A 14734-nucleotide genomic window follows, 5' to 3' on the forward strand; every position below is an offset into this window, starting at 1 on the left:
GCTCGGTTTTCCGGCTCGGAAAATTCACCAGTATGTAAGAGATGGCCAAACTGCAATATGTGTTGCAAGACTTGCAAGATATATAGGCAACTTATGAAATTTCGCTTATTATGGTAATAGTTTTTATTGCTCATAACCACTTTAATAATTAAATAACGAAGTGGAAAATTAAATACTAATGATTAAAGTGTATTAATGGCATTTGTAGCAAACAACCAGATTTTTTCAGCATCAGAATAATGCAAATTGATATTGTTAATATGCTATTAAAGATACGTACACAACACACACAAATAATCAGTAAAATGCCTGTGTCCACAACAGAGTACTCGGAACAGGGTAAAAACCAATCATTATTCGGTACCCAATATATCCGTATCTAAATAAATAAGGCTTTAGTGAACAGCGAATTTCATACTCTACATGTAATACAATATTTATACGGAACAATTTTTACGAAAAGTTAATTATTGTATCTGCAGGCCTTTGTACTTTATAGAGTTGAACAATGTGATATTACAGGCCCGGCCTAAGCTTAAAGGGATATTTGATGAAATTGGAACCAGAGTATTAAATATTAAATTCCCCAGAGTGTCTTGAAAGCCTGTAAAAGGTTCTCGACGCATAAAAATTCTTAGTAGCCGTATTCCCAAGGTTTTAAAGGAAATTGATGATGAAGAGTATATTGAATAAAGATGTCGAAATACTTGAACTGTGCAGAATATTTTTAAGTTTCCGTTAAACGCAGTAGAAATTATTTTATGTATATGTATTAAAAGTATATAAAAAATAACGTGAGATCGTAAAACAAAACGTGCGCGAACTATCTCCGGGCGAAGATTTTATTTTCATTCGATTTTCTATGAGATTGTGACGCTCCGGAAATTCGTCACATAAGGATACCGTTGGGCGAGCACGTGTAACATACAATGGAAAGCAACAAAACTAAAAGTACTCTCTACTTCCCGAACAGATTTGTAGAGAGAAAATAGGCTAGTGTAACACGATTGAAACAAACTTACGTCAACGACTATTTTTGGATTTCCTCTTTAAAACATAATAATATTCACGTGGATGTTTTGTTAATGTAAATAAAAATAAGTGATATGATCACGGCATTTTTTTTCAAACAATTGACAACTAGGGTACAAAGATGACGTTTACAAAGTTTCACGAATATGCGCGACGAAAAAATTACAATGTCACAGCACTATAAGTTTTTCATACAATATACAACAGTTTAGAAGGTATCGCTATATCTTACCTGGCGGGTCTGGTGGCAGTTTAGTAGCTTGATGTTGTGGCGCCCTGTAGGTCCCACAAGTGGGCTTCTCAGCGCTCGTCGACACGCGAGCGACGGCCCCGTCAGTCCTGGTAGCAAAATATATAAAACAAATAAAGAAAATACCTACCTATCAGTAAAAACAAATAATTGCATGGCAAACTAAAAAAATGTTAATGATTTAAATTAATAGCGTGTGACGATGAAACCTTCTCATTAATATTTCTTGGTATTGTATTTATGTAAGTACCTATTTATTTCAAATGCTTCGTGATTTCAAAGTGACCCAGATTCGGTGGTCCCAAGTGTAATGGGCGTACATATTCAAAACGATACAACATTAGCATTTTAAATTAAAAATTGTACGGACAAATCGCCTCCCTAGCGATTCAATAATTATGCGTCGCTGAATTAAATTGTAAATTCATGGTTCCAAAAGATGTAATTGGTTTTGCAGCGAATATTAATAAATCCTTTTTTCAATGTAAAACGGCCTATATCAGATTAAAATCTATAGAAAGAACTTCATAATGTTGAAAAATGAATACGTGTCGTCGATATACAAAGACAGAATATTCCGATTCATTGTACCCACAACGCGTGCTTTACAGATTTCAGTTTTCATTATCGAAATGGATATTGATGGTGCATTCCCGAAGTATAGGCGACGTTTAACAAACTGTATCTGGGTCACGTTTAGTTCCAATCCAACCGTTTATGAATATAGCCAGTGAATATTCATACAATGTAGAGCCTGAATTTATTACAAGTCGATCGTAAAACACGTTTACAGCCGTGCCTGTTGACTTACTAACTACTGTGGATTATTTTATGGCTCGTATATTTGCAGTGTTGCCATTGTTTTGTTAAGTTTTGATAATTACTGTGCAGTTCTGTGCAACAAGGAGGACCATTAAGTCCTGGTGGTCTGGCAAGCTGCTTTTATTCCTTTACATGTAAAATGTTTTGTGTTTCGGTTTTATTTTTCTACGTATTTCCTGCATTGTAGAGAAGTGTGGTGAAAAATAAAATACGAATATTCTAGAACATTTTGTTTCTCAAAGTTATTTAATACAGTTTTAATGGATGGGTACTTTTTCACAGAGTAGGATCGCAAATCAATCATGATCAAAAGTCTATTGTTCAAGTTGAAACGTTACAGGCGACTGTTGAACAAAGTTGGAAAAACATTAAAACAAAAAGTTTGCTTTTGAACAACTTTGAGTTCACAAAATTGATGATCAGTTTTAATACACTACATTTGAATCGATCCAAAAGATACAAAGGCTCAATTTTTCATTATGGATTAAATTACTCATATACTTTGCGCAAGTGTTTTTATAGGTAAAAATACAATATCAGTCCTCTGACTTCCACACACTGACTTCGCATTTCACATGTCTCATTTGTCGATCATATAAAACGTACGTGAACACGCAAGCCGACGCGGCGTTAATAATTTCCGCGTAAAACGTGACGCAAAACGAATCACTCGCGTCAAAAGGAACGTTCACCCGTCATGTCATACGACTCTCCAAGACTGGGTGAAAAGGGTCGATGGAGCGACACCGCTTATGTCAGCACTTTGTCACGCACAGATCACAAAAGCTAACGATCCACCTTTATTTTTACTAATAAATATTTTTATCGTACTCAGCTTAATTATCTGTCTTTGATCAATTTTAGTCGCGTTTGATGTTGATTTTGATCTCATTTATCTGAGATACAGTCTCAGGCACTTTTACTTAAAAAACTAAGCTGACAGCAAATAATTATCTTATCTTCTTTCTGAATATTTATTAAGAAAGTAGCTTTACTAAAATCAATGGACATAGTAGGCCGTGTCTTCGATTTCTTACCGCTTCAGTTACTAGGTATTAAGTACTAGAGTTTTTATATACGAACGAAAAAAAGCTCGATGCACTCCAAAATATTAGAATATTTTGCTTATCATATTTCTAATATTACAAGAATGTATTGAATCGACTTCATTTCTAAGTTAAGGACAGTAAGGACACAACACATTTGAACAAAAAGCTTTCAAAAGTCAAAACTTACCGTTTTCTCCTCAACAATATGGCGAGTATAGTGAGCGCTGCGAGAGACAACGCAGCGCATAACGCCAACAACAGCGCGAGCTCGCCCGCCGTCGCCGGGAAGGGCGCGTCCACCTCCTCCGCGAGGTGGCCGTCCGACGCCTGCGTGGCGAACTCGAACACCTCGCGCGTCCAGCCCGCCTCGTTGGACGCGCGAGCCGCCACGCGGTACCGGGATCCCGGCGATAGACCTAAACGAGCGTAGGTATCATTCTCATCTATACTAATACATAAAGAGGAAAGATTCAACTGTTTATTTGTTTGTCATGAATGGGCTCCGAATTGACCGATTTGAAACATTCTCTCACTGTTGGCAAGACGCGCGAGCCGCCACGCGGTACCGGGACCCCGGCGATAGACCTACCATGTACGTACAGTCAACTTCAGGTCAGTGGTAATAGTTTTATAAATCGTACTTATTACTATTGAGTTAATGTGCATGACAGTTACCGCTAATGTGCAGTTTACTGTACTTACTAATTTTCATCTATCCTAATATTGTAAAGAGGAAATGTTTGTTTGTTTGACGTGGATAGGTTCCGAATCGAGCGATTCCTAAAATTCTCTCTCTGTTGGGAAGCTATATAATTCCCGGTAAACATTGGCTAATTTTTACCCGGGCACGGGAAGCTATATTTAATATTAATAAATACTTGAGTGTATGATGAAATTGTGATCGCCATAAAGCTGACAATGTTAAAGTTTCGCGCAGCTGTTGCGTTCGATTTATAGATGGGTCGTTAAAACTTGGGGACTTCCAACTACCTACTAAAATAAAGTACGTATAACAAACAGTTATTTTTATCACGGATATTTTTAGCATCAGAAGAAGACGTACCTCCTAAAATAACTTCTCCTCCAACAGGTACATCCCTCGCGCCGGCCACACCTGACCCTGCCCACTCTAGTTTCAACGCCACTGGCCCACATCCCCCATCAGTCCAGACACTGGTATCGAACCTCGCGTGCGTTGCATTCGCTCTAATCCACCTCGCATCTGGAGGAGCAGTGGGTGGACCTCCAGAGGTCCGCACAGCTAGCTCCGAACCAGGAGCCCCTCCGGCTGAACCATACGCTCGGTATGCGGAACCACACCGCAGCCCAGATAACGTCACCGGACCGGGAGTGGCCAATTGTATTCGCCATTCACCCTGAAATGCTCTTGAAATGTAAGCAACAGATAAGGCACGTTCAAAAGGCTACTTAATGAAAAAAGGGCTATGAAACATTGAGTGCCTACATTATAAATCCATAACATGATCAAAAGTTACCTACCTCCGGTGACGCCAGTCTCCAATGTAAGCTGTATGTCTTAGGTATTGCATGTCCAGGAGCCCTTGGCGCTGGCCTGAGTTCGAGCTCCAGTTCCCTGGACCTTGCTTCAAGTAAGGCCAGGCCTGGTGGTGCCGGGGGTCGTAGAACTATGACGCGCCATGTCGCAGAGTCAGAACCGTGAGGGTTCTCCGCGACGCATGTGTAGTTATCAGCGTGGGATAACTCTAAACCTGTGTACAAATGCCAATGCAATAACGTGCCCTCTTTAAAAGATTTTTTGAGAACCAAAACATACTTAAGACAGTGATATATTTCGTTACCTCGTATTAGTAGGGCATCTCCATCAAGATGGAACGGAGGTCGTGGATGCAGTGGAGTGCCAGCTCTTAGCCAGCGCTTGGCTGGGGGCGGAGCACCCCCAACAACACAACGCAGTGACAACGACCCACCCGCCGCGCCAAGCGCCACGCCGCCAAATGATGAGATGCGTCCCGGTGCTAAACCATCATTCAACTTGGATCAATATTTAAATTACAAACAGTTTCAAGTTTGTTTTGAAGGACTTTTAAACTATATTTGACCAGTACTAAACATTCCCTTGATTCCTCCTCAGTTTTGTCAGACTATCACGTTCTTAACTTTTCCGGATTTAGATTTGATTTAGCAAATTTTAGAGCTCGTAGTATGAGTTTTGAATACAATTGAAAACTTTTGATCTACGAAAATTGTGCTGTTGAAACTCAAACAAACTTAATAGATTCAATATTCAGAGTATTGGGCTAATTGGGCTTTTACGAATACTTATCATAAATAATGTTGACTATATTATATCAGACCTCACAAACGTATGTTATGAGAAAGTGATACATATTATTTGCAGTACACTTACCCAACGAGCTGGTCTGGCAAGCCACAGCGGGAGAAGGTGGACCTTCGCCGGCAGCAGTGGCAGCACGGACCCAGGCCTCGTAAGTGCGGCCCGCGCGAAGACCTCGCATGGTCCGCATACATTCTGAAGTGGTCCCCTCAACTTCAGCGCATGCATTCACGCGAGTTACGTTGGGCTCTTGTGACCTAAGAAAGGTATATGCTTTGTTGAAGATTGGAGAAAAAAAACCTTCTTTATGTGAGATTTTTAGTAAGTTGATCGTTTTATCAAGAATTTTGCTGATAAACCATAAACGAGATAAAGTTTCAATTGAAAAATTCATTTGATGTTTCGATAAAGCTGAAAACCGTCGGCTCACCACGTAGAATTCAGTATCTGACAGCACAACTTTATGATCTAATTTATTCCGTGAACATCTATGCAGATACTCAATGCTACAAGAGGAAATTCCTTATTCGCAATAGAAACGTTGTTGCTTTGAAGGCAACGCTTCCCTGCAGGTATCGTCCGGTACGAGGGAACGTTAGCACAACAAACTAGCCGAAGTAACGCGGTTAGACGTAGCTCAATTGGAGCGGTATTTAACTTTGATTGCTGAACAACTTTGCTTATTCCCAGGCAGGGTACTGTTTCAATTATTTATTAACCCACGCTTACGGCGGTTGAACTACGTAATTGCTTTTGTAATGGCCGCGAGGATATAGATTTTGGAAATGAAGAATTTTGCATACAATTGTGTATTAAAATGGTGTATTTGTTCAGTCCATGCTTATTTTTCATTATTTTCTAAGACGATGATGGTAAGCTCTTAGCTGCCAAGATGAATGACACAGTATAAAAGACGACTTTATTTCCCAGAGGGGCAAAATTTTTCCGTTGTTGCTACCTAAGACGTTCTGAGTTATACACACCATTGCTTCGACTGTTCATCATCTGCCTAGCCTTTTTACTTATTTGAAGATACCATTCATGACTGCCATCACTTATCGTCACTTTACCGCCAATATAGGTCCGGTAGCTTAATGAAAACATTACCAAAGCCGTTATATGAATGCCTGAACAGTTTACCTGGTGCAACGCAATATCCCTTTCGCTTTGTCAGTCATCTCAGTGCGCTCGCCGTATAATCTCATTAACGCTCTCTGTGGAGCTCGGCTATCTATGTAGTTAGGACCATCGAACTATTCAGATTTGTTGCCGGTGAAATGGCGTCAGATTGCTACGATTCGATTTGGATGTACAGATTTAACGATTTGTTGCATAAAAAGGTAATATTATTTCTTTATATTGCAATTCATATTTTAGACAAAGGTTCGATATACGCGATCATGAAAGTTGTACATGATGAGATAATCTACTAAGTATTCGAATTACTTCAATAATTTTTTTATGTGGGAGATCATAAAATGACCAATACCGCTACAGGAGTAGCGTGAGAGATTGTCAAGTACTTACTGACCCGCCATATTCTCCAGCCCTTTGTGTACCAGGATCGATTACTCTTTCGAACAATCCCGGAACATACTATACATTACAGCAGCACTTACCCGGACAGATCCTTGACATAGAGCGTGTAATGCGTGAGCTTGCCGTTGGGCTCGGGCGGCGGCAGCCACGACGCGCGCAGCGACCGCTCCCCCAGCGCGATCAGCTTCATGCCGCCTGGTGCACTCGGCACTGATATACAATAACATGTTAATTATCTATGAACGCAGGAATGGTGGCAAAGAGTTTGAATGAATGTGAGGAAAATGTAACTTGAAATTATTAAATTTTGAAATGACAAGTACACAATCGGAAGTAATTTGACCAAATGCACAATTGTGAATTAAAATATATATATGTAAATTGCTAAAGGACTTTCTAAAACTAATAATACCAAAAACGTTTCAGCATAAATACTAAACACCGTTCTCGCATCACTTGATCGTGTAAAGCTACTGCACAAAAATTATGTTTAACTATCGTTCGAATACCCCAACAATTGTGAGTATCCATACAATAGTTTAGTTCCCGCAACTTACCGTCTTCATCAGTCCTGCAAACTTGCGGCGCGGACAGCGGGCCCTCGCCGGCGGCGTTGTGCGCTCTCACGCGGATCTCGTATTCCGCGTACGGAGTTAGACGAGAAACTGTTGCTTCTTCACCCTATATGGACGAATTTTGTAAGAATATTGACGAAGATAAATGTACTAGATTATGTGTTAGGTCTACTATCAGTTGGATTATATGTGCCCATAGCATCAGCAGCATTTATTTAATGAATAATCAAGCATTAATTATTTTATATCTGCCACAATTGTTACCTACTAGTTTCCTTCTGACAGTTTAATTAACTGTATTTCGTTGAAAATTTGAAATTATTAAATAATTTTATAGCAATTTGATCATAGGTTGTTGTAGTTATTTAATTGTAGTTTAATTCACTCCTATTATTTTTCCAAATTGTTTCATGTTTCACCCGCATTCAGCATAAATCGGACAGAAAGTAGCATAAAGCCAAATCCTATCTTTCTAAATTCAAATCACTTGAACTGGTTATGTTTTACAATGACAGAATTATCAACAAAGTTACTGACAAATATTTATAATATCCATAAGCATCGTAGTTAGGGAAGTAAAGATTCAACGGCATATCCATTCGTCTGAAAAAAATCATCGTATATAGAAATAAATCGCATAGTTACCTGTATCCTTAGATACGCGTCCTGTGTCGGCAGCATAGGGTCGGCGTCCCGTCTCGTGTATTGTAACGTATAGTGCGTGATCAGCCCGCCTCGGTTGTCTATGCCCGGCGGCCGCCATGATACGCGGAGAGATGAGGATCCGCTAGATATGCAGGCTACACCTTCTGGACTGCCCGTTGGAGCTGTTCAAAAAGTAATTCTTATCGAACTTGTGGCCTCTCAAACCTTACGCTGTCCTTGAGAAAAGATATAATCTCTTCTCAATAGGTAGGTATAACCTACTGGCCTAGTTACAAACTATCCGAAATAAAACAAAAATCAATCACCTCATCAAGAAACAAATACACCTACAGTGTTTTGTTTGATCAACATTAATGATCCAACTTTGTTGAGACTAATAAGATCTCCTCAAAGATAAACTTCTCAAAGATCTATTCCAGCAGCTGTTAAATATTGTTTGTATTAATTTTATACTCTTGAGTTAATGTTCAAAGCTTTTTCATCTCTAAACGGTTGCAAAGCAATTCCTTAATAACAATCTTCTAAGATTAATTACGCGAAAGCTTGTTGAGCGCACATGTGACTTATTAAGAGCATTAATTATGTCTTTTCAAGTCGGGATCGTTTAATTTTAAGGAGAAAAGAGCAATGTTTTTACTACGCGAATAGATTCTAATTAAGTTGATTCAGAAAATAAACAACAAACAGTACCTAGTAAGTACCTATCTATAGCGTAGAGACAAGCCGATAAAATGTTGAGCTTAATTCTCGTATTCGCAAAAGCGCGCTGTACTGTAAAACCTCTCTGATCGATTGCAACAGATGGACAAACGGATAGACGAACAATTGAAACTATATTTCTTTTTGCCTCCAAAATATAGTAGCTACCTTAAAAAGAATTGAAATTTCTATTTTTGCATGAAGAAATAAAAATGAAACAAACGCAGAATACAAAAGTGCCATCAATTTGTACTGAATCGTTTGACCTAGATCGAGAAGGCCACAGTCCAATTAAGCCATTTTGCATTTTGATGGGAAAATTTACGATCGTCGCTTCACGTCGATAGCGGCGCTCAGTTATTTACTACTACGACAAAACTTGCCTTGTCCAAGTTTCAACTCCGATACACTTCTGCGGCTGACGGGACATTAAGCAAATCGATCTCATTCATTTTCCAACTTTCAGATTTTACACCGCTTTGAGGGTGATTATCGAAACCAGGAATAATTCTGGGAAACTTTGTTTTTGGCTTCGCTCAAGTTCCCTCTGAGCATATTTTTGAGCATAAAGTATTGAGAATTGATCGGAACATCAAAGTGAAAAAGTCTGAAGCAGTAAAGTGATCTATTATAATAAAACTTTAGCTTACCGCTTATTTGGTTCATATTTTTTACTAATTTAACAAAACGCGTAATAATGCTATTTCAGCAAACATATAAAAAAGCTAAACTCACGTGACTCAAGCGTGTGTCGATAATGTGGTGGGGAGAGTGGGCCAGTGCCCGCCGCATTATAAGCTCGCACGGTAATCCCATACCGCGTAGCTGCCTTCAGTCCTCTCAGAGTAGTGCTGGTCGCGTCAGCACTGGCCCCGCTTTCCGAACCCGGACTGTCGCTAAGTGTTCCTTTACCCTCTTCTGATACTTCCCACCAACGGATAGTGTAGCCTAGTAACGTGCCGTGCCATGTTTCCCGCGGTGGTGGCTATAGGGAACAAACATGTTATGGGTAACTGGGAATAGACATGGATAGAACCTGGTAAATTCGTAGAAGTTTACATAAACATTTTTATATCTAACAGTTAGTGAAAAGCTGTACCTAGTTTACTAAAATAAAGAATTAAACGTAAACATCATCACAACTTGTACATGAACGTTGAACCCATCAGCATATTTTACGTTATCTCGGAATAAACGTGAGTGCTGTATAAAATACATAAAAAAGTTAAAGATAATGCCTACCTGCCAAGTGATATGAAGTTCTCGCGCCCTAAGTGCCCGCACAGTAATGTCGCGAGGAGCTCCTCCGGGCGCTTGCAAAAAAACCACTGTTAGAAACGACACCCACAAAAAAACTTTGCACATTGACTACAACACGCTCAAAGAACAATCAACTTTATAGTCCACAGGATAGAGTCGAAAATGACTTGTAAAATAAAGGCGTTTTCATCCTGTGAACAAAGTAGAAGCACATTCTCATACATCCAACACGCATTTACGAAGCTTCCTGCGGAAATTGCACAGCACTGTTTTTTAATGGGCGGGAAAGCTTCAAGTTGGTCTCACTTCGAGCCGACCTTCAGGAATATATTAATGATATCTCCGCATATTGTGCGGAGGTACTTTGTAAGCGTATGTCACAGAGATGTGATTTACATAATTTATACAGGATGAATTAGGACTGTTTCCATTTATAGGACCTAAGTAATTGAGTGAAGTGATATGCTTTTATGGAAATGTTTTATTAGGTAAATTATAAATAGCTCTATTACTTAGTGACCTTTTCAAAGTGATACCCAAAATTACCTTTGCCATTCTATTGGGTGTTTGTAACTATGTTATTTGGAAATAGGAGGTCGCAAATTGATACTTCGTAGGCAATTTAAAATGTCACTATAAAAAGGTATATACTACGTATATTTTTATTTTGGGTCATGTTAGTCTCACCCACGTTTTTAGGTCACCTTCTCACCTCTAGCAAACACTTGTAGGTAATAGGTGTGCTGTATACAAATATTACCTTCCTCCCGTGTAGTGAAATGCAGCGGCGTGGTGTAAGGCGAGGCACCCACGTCGTTGTACGCGGCCATGCGCATCGCGTACCGCGTGTCGGGGGAGAGGCCAGAGACGGACGCACCAGCCCGGCCTGGCCCTTCAGACCTGAGATGGTGTTTTGGAAACGTATTGGTTGCTTCAGAATGGCTGGTACAGTACTAAGATTGTCTCTTATTAAGCACGTGGAACAAATGACTTAGATTAAGGGACAGTAAAATGCAGCGGCGTGGTGTAAGGCGAGGCGTTCACGTCGTTATACGCCGCCATGCGCATCGCGTACCGCGTGTCGGGAGAAAGGAGAAAGAAAGACACTATTCGAATGTATGTCTAGTTCACACTTTTATTTTTATCTTTACGAATAACCTTATCTTTAGAGGTAATTCTTTGAAATTATAACATTTTACGAACAATGTTAATGTTTATTTCTTCATAATTTAGTAGAAACTTGAGAAATAATTCTTTGCGATTCTAATTTAAAACTAAAACATCGTATAAAGTCCACGTCAACATCGTAATAAAAACTGGAAATTAACTTGGCAAAAATTACGGAAACATTAATTGGCTGGTCGGTTGATTTTTCCCGTCTAGCCAAGTTATACAAAGGATTATAAAATTTCAGTTCTCCCTGTTGGCCTAAAAGCTATTAAAGTTTAAATCCAAAGCAACTGTTACAACGCAGCCGGTACCTTTTGTAGGAACTCGATTTTTCTGATCGACTTTTCCTGGAAATACAATTCAGCCACTATTCTTCTTGTCACTGCTTTTAAAACCCTGGTACTTTGAATGACCAGTAGCTAGATATTAAAATTTTATTTATTTATTTATACACAACCTTACATCTACCCTTACAGGACTTGCCTGATGCGACATAATAATTGCATAATTAGATTTGCCGACATTCAGAAAAATGATCAGATTATGATGATTGTTTAATAATGTAGCTACATGAATAAAATCGTCGTTCCAAGAAAAAGTAATTGGACAATTTTACCGTTCCTACACAACTTCTGGAATCCCAAACACTAGATTTATTAATCTAAGCCGCTTAATACAAACTTAGTAATTCACTTTCTCCAAGTTGCGCCTAAGTTGGAAACTGAGATAGCTATCAAAGGTAATAAAGTTACCCTCGTGTGTCACTTTGTCTCAGAATAGATAATTTGCGACGACACCGTTTGTAGATCCTACTAAGTAATAATTTCTCAGAAACTGGTGTCATCTTTTCGATGGGCAAGGTAAGCATATTAATATTGCAAGTAGCTGCAGTGTAAAACAGTTCAACGACATGATTTTCAAAGTTAAAAAGTGTATGAATATATTCTTAATGCGAAGAACCAAAATTACTAACAAAAACATTTTTACAAAAATAACTTACTTTTAATCAAAGTTTTAATGCACAGAAAGTTTAGAGTACCCAGTACATAAACCTACGGTACCTTGAAAGTTAACCTAGTAAAAAAATATTGTCAAGTAAGAAAATATAAACTTACGCGACATGCAATAAATCCGAGTTCGCCAATGTGATGTTGAGGACATCTTGCGTGTCCCAATTGTCGAGCAGAGCGGGCAGCGGAGCGTCGAGCGGCGCGAGAGTGAGCTCGCGCGTCAAAGCGCGGTATTGTAGCGAGTAGTGAGAGACTAGTGCTCCTCGCGCGACGCGCCATGTGACCCGCGCCTTTCGTGACCATACCTCCGATACACGCACCTCTTCCGGCACGCTTGGACGTTCTGTGTGAAACGAGGATTTCGTCAATCGAAGTTACTTGAAGATTAATTAGAAAGTCTTACGACCGATTTTCAAAGTTATCAAAACTCAGAACAAGTTATTTGCACTGGGCGGAAATGGAACCAATAGACTTGTACTTGGGAGGCCAATTTCTAAGTCATTAACAGTTTCAAAATATTATTATTTCGATGATTTGAACAGCTTCTTCAAGTGAACACTTTAACATTCATATTATTGTGGCACTTAGATCTAAACCCAGATAATGAAACTTTTGGCTTCAAGTAGCTATTTACGCTAGGAAGCACACTTAACTGCCTTCACGATATATTAGAGAAAATATAACGACATCATACTCTTTACGCCCGGAAAATGAAAATTTTAAAGTTGATATATTTTATTTACGCCATATATAACCATAACCGAAACATCACGTGTAATAAATTACACGTTTGTAAGGGTTGAGGCGGGCAGCGCAAAATGAAATCAGAAAAGCCATTTTATGTGCTTTCGCACAGGTCAGAGAAATAAAGTGTTTAATAAATGAAAGAAGGCAAAAGGTCGCACTCTCGTAATCTAGAACCTAATTAAGAACTTTTTCGCAAAAGATTTTATTTTCTCTGGTATAAGTTAGGGTCACATAAATTGGACTTTCATTTCATTCATGACATTCATGACTTTCATTCAGAGCCACAAGATACAAGCTGTGCTTAGTTTGTGGCTCAACGGTAACTACCACAATGTAAAGTTGCGTTTTTGATAATAAACATTATTTTATTTATTTATTTTTTATTATTTATTTATTTTAATTACGTGTCACGTTCCCACAAAATGAAGCTTTCGGCTGCGCACTCTTCGTTTTCAAACGCATTCATTGCCTAACATGGTTTATTGTGCCATAGCGGCCAACTTATGCTGTGGTACTTCTGGAACTATTTCCCTACTCGAAGCTGCAGTAGAGTGGGGCCACGTATTCAGTATTATCGCGGGCGCACATTACGCTTTATGGCCCTCGACGCGAGTACATGACGACCGGTGGTCGGCACGGGAACAACCACTACGTATGTATTGTTTAACTTAATGTTGTTTACATGTTAAATAGGGATGCGAACCGAACTGCTAGGATTTTGAGCAAACAGACACTGTTTAGTTTTAAGGTGGAAATTCAAAATGATATGAAATTGCTGGGTAAGCGTAACATAAAAGGATGAAAGCATATGAACGTATTTGATTAAATACAATTAATAAAAAATGGTAAATGTTTCGTATTTATTTTATGCTTGTTGTTGATTGTCGACAATGATTGCGAATAAATTTTATTTTGCACGACAAATACTATTATTATATTAAAACTCAATCGAACTGCATACAAATATTTTAATGTTCATCCAATAAAACATTCTGAAAAATGTTGTTGTCTTTTTTCTGTGAAAAGCAATAATTTCATAGGTATTGTTTTCATACAATGTATGTACCACAGAATGACGTAGGTAGGTACTCATTCATGGAACTATATACAAAACCTATTCCTGTTCGTAATCGGTATTCATACCTACTGGTAAAATCTAAAAGCCCTAATAATGGGATAAGGTACACAACTTCCCGCAGCATTTATCACTACTGCACCCTTCGATATCAATACCCTGGTTTATATATACCACATAACAAAAGAACATCCTACCTTTAACAAACAGTCGGTAGACCAGCTCGTCACTGCCATACAGATTGCGCGCCATACATCGGTACTCCCCGGCGTGTTCGGGACCAGCGTGAGGTATGGTCACCTCTGATGTCATCGCTCCACCACTCGTCTCACGGTTTTCTACGCCACCTGAACCACTAAAATAATAACATGTTTTTAATACATATTATTATTTTACATGCTTTGGTTAAGTACATTTCTTTTTTATAATTATGCAAACACTTTTATCATCATCATCAGCTTTTTTACGGTCCCATTTCTGGGCACAGGCCTCCTCTCATACGTAGAAGAATTGAGCAAATACT

The 14734-nt window shown here is 38.9% G+C and overlaps 1 protein-coding gene across 1 annotated transcript in view; it reads right to left on the reverse strand.

Moving 5' to 3' along the window:
- Positions 1-14734, reverse strand: part of LOC135118102 (cell adhesion molecule Dscam2-like) — a 37436-nt gene that overhangs the window by 1583 nt on the left and 21119 nt on the right. The window contains exons 18-31 of the mRNA XM_064039163.1: positions 14409-14566; positions 12495-12732; positions 10970-11109; positions 10192-10262; positions 9685-9934; positions 8230-8411; positions 7567-7690; positions 7090-7219; positions 5543-5727; positions 4974-5150; positions 4654-4883; positions 4217-4529; positions 3341-3569; positions 1265-1371 (exon numbers count right to left, since the gene is read on the reverse strand). Coding sequence (XP_063895233.1) covers positions 1265-1371; positions 3341-3569; positions 4217-4529; positions 4654-4883; positions 4974-5150; positions 5543-5727; positions 7090-7219; positions 7567-7690; positions 8230-8411; positions 9685-9934; positions 10192-10262; positions 10970-11109; positions 12495-12732; positions 14409-14566 — 2534 coding nt within the window. The remainder of the gene's footprint in view (positions 1-1264; positions 1372-3340; positions 3570-4216; positions 4530-4653; positions 4884-4973; positions 5151-5542; positions 5728-7089; positions 7220-7566; positions 7691-8229; positions 8412-9684; positions 9935-10191; positions 10263-10969; positions 11110-12494; positions 12733-14408; positions 14567-14734) is intronic.

Source organism: Helicoverpa armigera, chromosome 2, assembly GCF_030705265.1.
Source record: "Helicoverpa armigera isolate CAAS_96S chromosome 2, ASM3070526v1, whole genome shotgun sequence".
Taxonomy (NCBI): domain Eukaryota; kingdom Metazoa; phylum Arthropoda; class Insecta; order Lepidoptera; family Noctuidae; genus Helicoverpa; species Helicoverpa armigera.